This window comes from Crocodylus porosus, unplaced genomic scaffold (genome assembly GCF_001723895.1).
Source record: "Crocodylus porosus isolate Cpor-Errol unplaced genomic scaffold, CroPor_comp1, whole genome shotgun sequence".
Classification (NCBI taxonomy): domain Eukaryota; kingdom Metazoa; phylum Chordata; order Crocodylia; family Crocodylidae; genus Crocodylus; species Crocodylus porosus.
In genome coordinates, this window is record NW_017728928.1 from 5,845,031 (window position 1) to 5,857,505 (window position 12,475).

At 42.9% G+C, this 12,475-nt stretch overlaps 1 protein-coding gene across 11 annotated transcripts in view; it reads left to right on the forward strand.

The window, feature by feature from the left end:
- The window catches only part of PECAM1 (platelet and endothelial cell adhesion molecule 1), a 43,884-nt gene that overhangs the window by 13,338 nt on the left and 18,071 nt on the right, over positions 1–12,475 (forward strand). For 6 of the 11 annotated variants that reach the window (XM_019542391.1, XM_019542390.1, XM_019542392.1 and 3 more), the window contains exons 8-13: positions 1,743–2,021; positions 2,339–2,446; positions 3,816–3,843; positions 4,325–4,398; positions 5,409–5,459; positions 8,593–8,661. In XM_019542391.1, coding sequence (XP_019397936.1) covers positions 1,743–2,021; positions 2,339–2,446; positions 3,816–3,843; positions 4,325–4,398; positions 5,409–5,459; positions 8,593–8,661 — 609 coding nt within the window. The remainder of the gene's footprint in view (positions 1–1,742; positions 2,022–2,338; positions 2,447–3,815; positions 3,844–4,324; positions 4,399–5,408; positions 5,460–8,592; positions 8,662–12,475) is intronic. The other 5 variants (XM_019542397.1, XM_019542399.1, XM_019542394.1 and 2 more) reach the window with 1 other exon arrangement.

The window sequence follows — 12,475 nt, forward strand, 5'->3', positions numbered from 1 at the left end:
TGATGTTAAAAAGAACCGGAAAGAAGAAGACTGTTTATGCCAAGATTTGGCAAATGAGGGTGTGGGAATAGCAACCCGTGCTGCAGGAATGGCTGAACCCCCAACTCTGAGCCTTTCCCCTCCCATTTCCCTGCCCCATCTATGGATACGGGCAGACTAGGCAAGGAGGCCTCCCAGGAACTTTTTCAAGTCCTGAAAACAGGTAAGACTCCCTCCTCCTTTCCCCTCCATGGCCAGCTGCATCTGTTCCTCACCCTTTCCCAACCCTCACCTCACCTCCCACTGCTGCTTTCCCTTCTTTTCTTGGGGTGAAGGAAGCCCCAGAGCCACTTCTGCATGCACCAGCTGGGCTGCATGGGGTCTGGGCTCACATCTTGAATGCCACAGGAGAGTGGCAGCAGCAATGGGGTGGGGTGGGGGGGTTCCCCCACCATGCCCAGTCTCCACAGGAGCAGGTCTGGCCAGGGAGAACCCTCCCCACATCACCACTGCTACTGCTACCATTGCTATCCCAGCTGAGTCCTACTCCCACATAGCCTGACTGGAGTGGGCAGGAATGGCTCTAAAGCTTCCCTCGCACCCAGGACAGTGGGGAAAGCAGCAGCCACAGCAGGAGGTGGGTGAAAACGGAGGGAAAGAGATATGCTTCTGAGCATGAAGAGAAACGGGATTCTCACCTGCTTTGAGCTCTGTTTAAAAAAAAAAAAAAAAGTCCCTAGAGGCTCCTGTGGCATGTTTCAGTCCAAAAGAGAGATTCAGCCATGCTGCTGCTCGACCACTGGATTCCCTCCCCGCCCCCCAGCAGTCTTCATTTGACTCCTTTATATGCATGCAGTATGGTTTGTTTTTTTTATTACATGATTGCATGCCATTTTTCCCACAAAGACCCTGCTTCATTTAGTGTGGCCTGATGGACCTGTTCTGGAAATGAATTAGGATTGTTCAGTGAATGAGGTTCTTTTCTGCCTCATTTATTGCAGAAGTTGGGAAGCCTGCAGTGAATGAGGCAAAGAATTGCAGAAGGTTCAAGGCCAGTCGCATGATCTAAGGCAGCTGAGTGTCACGCAGGAGAACTAAATTGCATGCCTACCTCTGTCACAGAGTTTATGTATGATCTTGGGCAGGGATGGGCTTTTGTGTGCATCTCATTTTCTGAATGGGAATTTGAGATACTTGGGGCTTGATTTGTAGAAGTGCTGAACTCTCTCACAACTGCAACTGAAGTTAGTAGAAAGTATGCTCCAAACAAATAACAGACTAGGAAAATGCCAAATGCTTTGAGAAATTGTGTCTTTAGAGGTCTGTAATTGGACACCCCAGACTGGTGGACTTTTGATGGTTTGGGTCTTAATCTCTCTCCATCTTAATTTCCCATCTGTAAAATGGAGGTAATGTCAACTATAAAGATCAACTTGCTAATAATGTTTGTGAAGTCCAGGAAGAAATGAATGATTCAGTATGTGGAGAGCATCTATTCGCTAAGACCTGGAGTCGCACATTGGGAGAAATATTGAGTACATTGATTACATTCAGTAAGTGGTGTAGAGTCAGGATCTCTGTGGAATAGTGGCTCAGTCATGTCATTGAAGGCTATCATAATGTAGGTTCACTAAGGAGCTGAATTAAGGTTGCAAAGGCAAACCTGTCTTTGGCGCTAAGGTAAATTGACACTTAAAAAAGCATTTCTAGAGTAGCATTTCATAATTTATGAGTAATTCTTTTCCTTGTGCCTTATTCTGCAGCCCCTGTTGGGAAAGTAAACCTCTTCAGTGTGCCCAAAATGGAAGTGGAAGACGGCAAAGGTATCAGCTTTTATTGCTACGTGGAAACAGGATCATTTCCAATTAATTTCAAATTTTTTAAACGGAATAACAGAAAACCCTTATTTGAAGAAACAAACATGGACACCAGGGTTGTGTCGTATAATAAAACATTGAGTAGGCAGGACTCAGGAGAATATTTTTGTGAAGCCTCCAACCCAACCAACAGAGTCCAGCGAAGCGATGAAATATCTATTAATGGTAAGCTATGACTGCGCCTGTACAGCACATCATAGTTATGCTGTGCTGGATGCTGGCAAAGCTGGTCTGTTGTGATTCTTTTGCCATTCTAGCTATCAGCCAGGGAGAGCAATTTATGGCAGCAGGAAAGATGCACAAGCCAAAGGCTCCAGGGCTGTCTGGATGCATGCTCCCAAGTGTCAAGTACAAGTTAGCAACAGTGTCGCATGCACACCAAGCACTAGATACTTTTAAAGAGGATGTAGGAATTTTAAAAGCCAGTAGTGACTTCCTACCACTGTTGTGTCTTCACATTCTCTCTCTCTCTCCATTTTCAGTCATCCTGGCTTCCTGGCAGAAAGTGCTTATTGCAGTATTCGTCCTAGTCATTATTGTCATACTGTCTTGTGGTGGTTGCTGGTGGTACTTACGGAAGAAGAGAAAGGGTAAAAACAATTCTCTTCTATTCTTGAGTGCTGCATGTATAGAATAAATGTGAAGGTTTAGCTGCCAGGGAGAATTTGATCAGGGATGAGAAGGTCAGAAATGTAGATCCAGAAATTGTTGCTGCAAAAAATGTATTTTGGGAGGAAGGGAGGTTTTAAAGTATATTTTTACGTGAGGGGAAAAAAGGGATTGAGGTGGAGTGAGATTCCCCCTTGTAGGCCTGCCACTTGAAGTGTCCTGCTAACCTGGGATGTGATGGTGTGATCTTGTAAAAACTGTGGATGAGCTCCGATACCTGTAAAGGCTGTGTTCCAGAATGAGATCTCAAATACAGTCTAGCCATTAGGTGCTTAAAATACCTGCAGAGCCAACTGAAAAATGCCACAATTGGGAGTACAAGGTGGAAAAAAAATTGTTAATGACTCAGACCAGAGTTTGAGACTGCGGCAGCTTTTTGAACAATCTGTGAGGTTAAAATCCAGTTATGAGTCCTACTGGTGGGAATGTACTTGTAAGAAAAACATTAATAGAGTGAGGACCGAGTTATATCACCTGCAAATTCAGATCTGGATTTCAGACCACCATAATATGGTGCTCTGCAATTTTGGTTTAACCTCTTAGGGAGAATTAAATTTCATGTCATTGAATTTGTGTCCCCAGATCAGGAGTGCTCATACTCTTTTCTAATTCTCATTGAGCAAATTCTGAAGGTTCTTGTGCAGTTTTTATTCACTCCTCACTGAAGCATCATTGCCATTCACCTCGTTATTAGTTATATGGCTGAGTAGTGACCTTGTGATTGGGTCCATTACCATTAAGCTACTCTTTAGTTCTTGTAGAAAATAAAGAAGGCTTGCTTAAATCCACATGATGAACTACATATCTAGGAAATTTTCCAGACATCCTTACATTAGGCTGCCTGAGGTGTTGAGTAGATCATAGCAGCCCTGCAAGAAAGCACCAGATGATTAGTTTTGGTCCAAGACAGTACCAGCCCATGACAGACGGTTGTTATAGTTAGAAAGCTTTTCAGTCAGCATCATGGAAACTATTACATTTAGCAACCTAGCTGACAGCCAAGGATTTTAATAAGTCATAGATGCTGAGCTAGAAGTAACGCTAGATCCTGATAGGAATGTGAGAGAGCTTGCGCTGGAACTGCCAGTACAGTCTGTTTTGTGACTAGAGGACTTCACTGCCCAGCAATTTCTATATCCGCTACAATAAGATGCAAAACTTCACTATAGGCACCAGAAATTAGTTTCACTCAGGGGTAGAAGGTCACCATGTGTTGCCTTCATTTTAATTTCTTATGTAGTATACTTGTGCAGTATGTTAACAGATCTTCTTTTATTTTTCCTTTTCAAGCTAAACATCCTTCCATCGAGATGTCTGGGTAAGATGGCTTTCTTACTGATAATAGGGAAATGTTTCCAAGTGAAGTGCTGGGGCAAATCTTTCTACCATATATGTATAGTTTATGATGTGTCACACCTGGAGACAATAGATGGTTGTGACTATTTGCTGCAGAACACCTGCTAAGAAACAACAACAGGATGAGGAAATAATGCAAAATGGAAAAAGGCCAACTAATACAAATAGGAATGGCGGGCCTAGAGTTGCATGCATTCAAATACAAAATTAAAATAAAATTGAGGCCTCATATGAACATAATAGAAACGGGACAATGTAGATATCGACACTGGGGTTTGCTTGTGTTCCTGTTGAACACAAAAGCAAAACTTCCATTACTTCAACAGATAATAAAATATTGGCTTTCAGCTTAGTTTTGCATATTTTCACATTATTGTTTGAATTGACTTTTACAGACAATTTTCCTTAATAACGTCCATTTTTGTTGATCACTTCCTTTTTAGATCTGCAGGAGTCACTAATTCAGCTGGTGTTAAACTGGAACCGAGACAGAACAGTGATGGGCAATACTATCCTGGTATATTTTTTATGCACTCTAATAGCATGTTTGTGTAATTCATAAAGAACCTCATGTTTTGAGTTTCTGTGGTATGCTCGGGGCCTAATTTGTAAGTGAGGGATTCAGTTTGCTCAAAAATATTGGTGTCTTTCTGTAAATATTCTTTCTAAGCACCTTCATAGAGCACGTGAACATTAATTTTCCCAGCCCTTTCTCTCTGGTAAGCAGTTGTCCCATTTTACAGACAAGAAAGCCAGTACAGTTATGTCTTGTGTTTGAGAGCATCACCAGGGCCACAGAAAAATATAACACCAGAACTGAGATTGGGGAGTTCATTGCATCCAGGTGTACATTCAGACTAAAAGTAGAGCTAGTAATGATGATGATGATGATACCATTACTATGACGTTGTTTTTTATGAAGCACCTCCTATCCCAGGAGTTTAAAACATTTTACAAAAATTAACACAGCATTTTCATTCTGCAGAAGGAGGAACTAAAACACAAAGGTTGTGGGCAATAAAATCCCTGGGTCCTGATGTTCTGCGCTTTTATTGTAGCCACTACTCGTGTTGCTTCCTCACTGGAAAAGAGCTTTCTCTTGTTATTCTTTTCCAAACTTTGGCAGGCACCAGTATTAAACATGCGCAGGTCATTTTGACTTACAAAGGCAAAGTAAAGAGTTGGTAGGATTTCTGTCTCCCCAGTGAGTGTTGATTTCCACAGCTATTTTTTGACCCCAAGTCCAACATCCCTAAAAGGGGTAAATTCTCATCTTGTGAAAAAATCACTTGAGGCAAACAAAGTTATTTCTTGGTTTCCTTTAGCCTTAACTGATCATTTTAACAGGCCAGATGTTGCCCTTCTGTAGTCTGTGAATGGTTTGGATAGGTGCCCAAAGGCAGAGTTTCCCCTAAATGATGAATTGTTTAAATATTGTGACTGTTGAAAATTTCTGTTGTATTTCAACCAAAAAAGACATCGTTCATTCATTTAGCTGAAATAAGTTTCTTGTTGACTCGTCCTTAGGTTACATGGATGACAGCGAAAATCATATGAAAGCAACAGATGAAAATAAAGGTACTTGTCACGCTTCTTTTTTAAGTGGTAATCTCTAAGTCATTTTGAGATCAAAGGTGGGGAGGTGGGACCCCATCACAGGCAATGTGTCGAGGGCATGCGGGGCATGTGCCCCCCCGCCACGTCCCCCAGATTTCTGCACCGACAGCAAGGTGCAGGGCACAGGGCTGGAGCCTGGCCAGAGCCAGGGCCCGGGAGCAGTGGGGGTGGTGGGGGTGGTGCAATGTTTGCGCCAATAGTGGGATGTGGGGCTGCAACCTGGCCAGACCCAATGCCTGGTAGTGGTGGTAGCGGCATTGGTGGGATGGAATTATGCCTCCCCACAGTTAGCACTTACATGTCGCCTATGGACCCCATACTGAGTGATAACTGGAAACTACCATCAGGACTTCAAAGGCTCATCCTTTGTCTCCCTTTCTTACCATCAACTTCTGCGTTAGTTCTTTTTCCCCTTTATAATATGATGATAACAATAGCCATCTCCCAATGGCACTCTGAAGGCAATGAATTGCTTGTATAGGACTTTAAGATAATCTGATGAAAGATGTCTATTAAAAGGAGATATCGTCAAGTAGTAGTTAAAAAGCAGCGTTTAAAAATGTATATATTATGGCTACAAAAATGGAAAGAGATAAAAGTCCCTGTTTCTGCTTACCTTGTAGTCATGTGTAACTATTCAGACATGATTTTATCGTGATTCCTGCTAACCTTGTATGTAACAAAGTTTGGCCTGCCTAGTGTGTAAAAGACCAATTGAATTTATAAAACCTTTGTGGCAGACATTCATACGAGGCACAAATTCGGCCCCATCCATGCAAAGTAGAGGCACCCTGTGAGAAGTAGTTCAGCCAGTGATACTGTCAGAGTTTTCAGATACTGCTTTTGAGCTTATGGGGCCTGTATGATATCCCCAAAAAAAGGACAAAGGAGTTAGTTCCCAGGAGCTGCATTAGCAAAATAAACCCCAAAAGAGACTCTGGCAGTTAGCAAGGGAATATGTTACATAGGTGTTCCCTGTTTTAATAATTTAAGGTTGTTGGTTGCAGGTAGGCAGACGTGGTTCTTTGGGTAGATGTGATATTTTTTATTAGGCCAACTAAATAGTTGGAAAAATTGTTCTTTGTAAGCTTTTGGGTACAAACACCCTTCTTCAGGCATAGGGGAAGTCTGCCTGATGCTTTGTGTGCTCTCCTGGGTAGAATAGAAGCCAATATGCAAAAGGCAAGTATGTGAAAATGCAGTGAGCATGGCAGTGAGCATCAGAGGGAATGGGAGACAATTGGTGTGAGACAATTAGGTGGGGAAGAAAAAAGGGGAAAGTTGAACTAGTGATGGAATGTAGCTGGTAAAATGGAGGCAGGTTACCTGGGGTTATCAGATATTAGGCAGATTATAATGTGCTATAAATACCCTGTTTGTATTTAGTCCATGATTTTTTTGTATCTAGTAGATTTATGAAGTGAAGTTCGTAGGCTCGTCTACAAAAGGTGTTTTGTAAGTTCCCCTTGAGAACTGAGAAATCGAGGGCAGAGAGAGTAGTTGTCTTGTGAGAAATGTGCACCCAGAGGTAATTGGGTGTTTTTGTCTTTCGTATTTTCAGTGTGTGTTCATTCTGGTGTGCAGTTGTTGTTTGGTTTCTCCTACATATTTTCCATCACAGCATTTACTGCATTGGATGAGATATATTAACGTTTTTGGCGGTGCAGGTGTAAGATCCAAGGAATGGTGATGTTTCTGTTGTGGGGTATAGTTATTGTGGGAGTGGTGGGGATGTGTTGGCAGGTTCTACATTTTTCCCCAGCATGGTCTGGAGCCATTCAATGTGGTTTGGGCCATAGGAAGTTTGCTGCTGGTGATGAAGTTGGCAAGGTTCAGTGCTTGTTTGGGTGCTCGGATGGGTGGTTTCTGTTCTACTTAGGGGAACACACAGAGTAGATCTTGGGTTCCTTTTCAATTCCCAAAGCGATCTCTGATTTAAAAGCTTGGAGACCACTGGTGTAGATGGTTGGGCTTCAGACTAATTATTATGTCTGTGAGTGGTCCACAAACCATAGTTTGGAGATTATTGGTTTATGGAGAAAACTTAAGCATCTAATTTGACTATGCTGATCACAAGCTGATGGCTGGATGTCCATCAGGACATTTTCTAAAGATAGGTAGAGGTCTTAGCTCAAATAGAAGGGGATGAGCCTGCAGTGGAAAAGCAGATCTGTGAATGAGATTCACAAAAGGTAGCAGAGGGGGGATGAGGAGGCTCCTCTGAAGAAATACTAAAGGAGTGATTGGGGAGCTTAGTAGGGAACCAGGATTAGGCAATCACAAAAGCTGAAGACAGGATTTCAAACACAGGAGGATAGCTGAAGGTAGTTAAGAGGAGGATAGACTACCGGCTTTGAACTGTGACCTCAAAAAAGGTTATTAAAGTCTTCTACATTTCTAGCTGAGTGCAAAAGATGGAAGCCAGATGGGCGTCTAGGATGGGACAGGAAGAAACAAACCTCAGAGGAGAAGGCAGTAGTTGTAGAGAGCTTTCATTGAGCTTAGGGATAAAAGAGTGAAGGGAGGCTGGCAGTAGGTAGGGGAGGGTGTTGGGGGTAGCCTGGGTATGAGGAACCAGAAAGAGGTCCAAGTGGAAGCAAGATGGCATTGGATCACTGATGAGAGCAGATGAGAACTTTTGCTTCAGTGTCTGAGGTCAAGGAGAAAGTAATGAAGGGAGGGGGAGAAAGAGAAGGAATCTGGGAGGGAGAGTAGGAGAGCAAGAACGAACATGAGCATAGTTGGAGCTGCAATATGCACTCGGGGGACTATCAGAAAATCCTCATTTGCACTGCACCATTTTTCAGATTGCAGATAACAGGCATGTGTTTCGGGCATGACCCAGGTGTTGTCCAGGTCATGCAGTTTTAGGAAGTCTACTTAGCACCAAGCTCCTGCTCCCAGGGAGGGCTGGGGCCCAGTTATGGATCATCCTAACAGATTTAGTCACCAGAATAACTCAGGACCTGATCCTGTGTCCATTAAAGTCCATGGGCATTGGCTGTTGATTTTCACTGGTGGCAGGATCAGGTCCACAGCCAGTATGGCGTATGCAGTGCTACAAAGAACCATCTTCTTGCTATCTTTGGGGCAGGACCTGAGCACGAGGTTACTGAGGTGGAGTATACTGAAGTTGAAGTGTCAACGCCTGATCCTCACAGAGGTAACTAACTGCCCTGTCCAGTGATGTTTTCGGAGTAACTACGGGAATGCTGCTGTTCCCACTGATCTGCTGTTGTCTTCAAAGGGAACAGGCCCAGGTCCAATATGCATGCACAATTGTTCTGTGATTATAGCTCTCATTGAACCAGGGACAGCAGCAGGGCATCTGTTACCAGGGCCAGTAAAGGCTTTTCCCATTTTCCAGTCTTTTCCTGTGTACCCACCCAGCCTTTGTACATAAGATCTTTGGAGTGCAGTGTTCCCAGATGGCACAGAAGGCAACCTGCTGTAAGTCTGCATTATGTGGGTTCAACACTTACTGGGGAGCACTGAACTATCCGTTTTAGTTTAACTGCGTGGGCTCAGCCTGTGAAACCAACAGGAAGGTTTCCAAGACCCAGGGTGGGACTGTGGGCTATCCACTCTCTCAAAGGTTGGAGAGAACAAGGGAGTGCAAGATGGAGGAAGTCATCCATTCTAAATGTGGAGGAAAACAGGGAAGAACCCAAAGGAGTCCTGAAATCTGCAGGACAGAGCATGGAGAGTGACCTGGCAACGAGCGCTGCCTGTTGCTGCAGGCGTTCCACGGCAGCAGTAGCCAGAACTGTTAGCACAGAGCTAAGTTGTGTCTAGTCATATTTCCTAACCTCTAAGGACATGTTGGATTGTAGCCCCAAAGGCAGAGTATGCAGCTTAATCACTTTATCTCACCCCAGGAATCCCGGTCTCCTCAAGCTCCTTGGCCAGAGAATTGTCAGAACGAACATGAAAGCGAATAAGAGTGAATAAAATCCATGGGACACATGAAGCAGCCGTGTCCCAGACTTCAGCCATGACCCAGAATTCACTGACCCACTCTTTCCAGAAAGGACACCAGTTTATTTCGTGGGCTGAAGCCAGGCTTTTACAGTTAGCAGTACAAGGGCTTGGTTGTGTGAATGTGCCATCTCTGAGCTTTTTGGCAGCAAAAAGCCGTCTGGCAGCTGATTCTTCACTTTCCATGCCCTCACTCCTCTGACATGCTGCTCCATCCAGCCCTGTGGCTCCCCTGCCTGTTTCCCAACCATGCTGCCTATTTATCTTTGGTAAATGGTGCACCTGAAGCCATTATATGGGATTTTAGAATATGCTCCATAGTTCTGTCAAGTCCTGTCACATATTCAACTCATGCCTCATGCATGATTACAGCTTGGGATGTTGTTAGAAGTACTGTCTATCAGATGATATCTTCTTTGGGTTCAAGACAGATCCCTAAGGAGAGCCCCTGCATCCTAGCCAGCCTCTCTCACAGTAGTACAGATGTATGTCCCAGGCAGGGTGTAAGGTCCAGTCTGCACTACACAAATTATCATTTTAACTGGACCCACTTAAACTTCACTCTTTCAAATGACAGGTTAAATATGTTGCTTGCAGCCATGGCCCCAACACTACCAGTGTTTATATGTTACTTTCCAAAGCATTGAGATGCTGCTATGAAATCAGACTGGGTTGTGTACCAAAGAGTAACTCTGCTCTGTGCTGCACAGAACGATGAAAATGGGATAAAATTAATTCTCAGGAAAAAGAGGAGTAAAATCAGCTTTAGATGCCTGCAGCAGCTTCTCACACTTACACTTTTGGCCCCTGAGGTCCCATTGATGCTTTCATCATGTTGATGTATATATTTTACTTCAAACCATAGTGTTCTTCCTTGGTGCTCTGTTATCATCACAACCAAAGCGTACATACGATATGAGTGAACTCCTTAAGAATCCTCTGAGTTAGCCTGGCACTTCCTCTGGCTTTCTCTGCTTTCTGCATGCAGACAAAGCAGACATCACAACCTAGCTTTACAGTTTATACCCAGTGCATGCAGTCCTCATCTAGCCAGCAGCATTCAGCGCTGGCAGTGTCTGTACAGTGGGCCATTTTTTAATCCAGGCAATTAATTTTCCTTTCACAGTCTGCTGTTTTAATTTCTTCAAAAAACAAAAGCAAAGGATCTGACCCTGCAGGATGGTAAACACACTCAATTTCCCTTCACTGTATTGGCATCCCAAGTGCTTATCAATCTTTGCAAGCTTTTGAGTACATGCTTTAAATTATTAGCTACTGCACATTCATCTCTTCTGTCACCACCGTCATCAGTGGCACATTTCCTGCTGATCACAAGGGGAGCAGAGTCAGTTTATATTTAAAAATTAAGGCATAAAAATAACTTGGAGCCCTTCTGGGGTTTAGGAATAATTAAATAGTAGAATTATCTAATGTATTGGCCTTAGAGAGCCATTTAAACTTGATTTTGCTCTGTTTCTTCAAGCCAAATCAGTACTGGCTGCTAACATTTTTTTCAAACATACTACAGCTGTGGGATTCCTTTCTACATAGACTTCCTTTCTACCATGCTAAAAACCAAAGGTGTACCAATATTATCAGTGGTGACAAACTCTCCAGAAGAGAAGCTAATAAAGACAAAGCCTAACTGTTTAATTTTTACCCCATTTGTAAATTGGTTTGTAAATTGTAAATTATTTGTGAAGAATTTTGAGGTTCCTATGATAGAAGGGGGTAGACAAGGCAGGTACTTTTTCAGGGTTGGAGCTGCTTGCTGGTTTGGCATTCAAAGAAATACTGTTGGTAGGGAATAATTTGAATGAAACTTTAAGGAGAGACTATGCTTCACAAAAAATATAGTGCATATCTTTTCTGAATTTATGTATGTGAAATTGCTGTTCAGTGAGTCAGGTCTTTATTGTTAATACAAGGAAAAACAGAGACCAAAGCTAAAATACTGTCAGGAAATAGCCGTAAAAGGAGAAGGGAGAAATTGCTATCATGCCTGAGTAAGCATGGGCCCATCCTTTTACATTTATAAACAGTTAGTCATCAGCACTGTGCGATCACTGGGAACAAACTGGCATATTACCTGAATCCTTTGTGCTGGCATGTCTGCTCAGAGTTGGGACCAGGAGCAACTAGCAGAAGGCTAACAAAAAAAAAAAAAGGTCATGAGCAATTATATGAAATCAAGATCAACTTGAATTTAAATAATCAAATCATCCAGAGGCCTAATCCAGGTCCCAGTAGGAGTCTACCCTGAATCGGTGGGAATTGACTCAAGCTTGTAACATACTAACAGGCCATTTCCGATGAATGTCTGTCGGCTGGGCTCCTGTAGCCTTTCTTGGTGGATCAACCACATGTAACAGTAGACTGTGAAATCAGGAGATTATTAGAGGATCTTCAGTCTGTTACTCTAGGAAAGTTTATAACAGATCAGTGCTATTGAGAAGTGTGATTAGGTGCTTGCTGAAGTCTAGATCCTTGCCAATGAAATTAATGGGAGTCTTGTATTCAGCTTCAACACCTGTCATCCCCTGAGTCTAAAGCACATGTACCATAAGTATTTAAAATTAATTCAAAGGTAAGAATGTGTTTCAGTGGGGCATGAAACACTGAAATCCTACTTAACCATACAGTACAATATCCTGATATTCTTAGTTTGACTGCAGAGAAGTAGCCACATTTGTCATTTTCAATCATTTAATGGCCTTGTGGCTAAAACATAAGATTGTGCACAGCGCTTCTGGCTCTACAACAAACATTTGGCATGACCTTAGAAAAGTCACTTAACTTCTGTTCTTCAGAATTTACAACAAAATAACAGGCCTTCAGGGTGTTGAGTCCCAAAACGAACAAAATGTAATTAGTGTTTTTAAATTGCTTTGAGATCCTTCAGCAAAAAGCTTCTCAGCGTATCCACTCCACTGAGTTAGATGCATGCCATCTAAATTACAGTGTGGCTTGCCTGGTGAATCTGGGACGAGCCAAGCCAC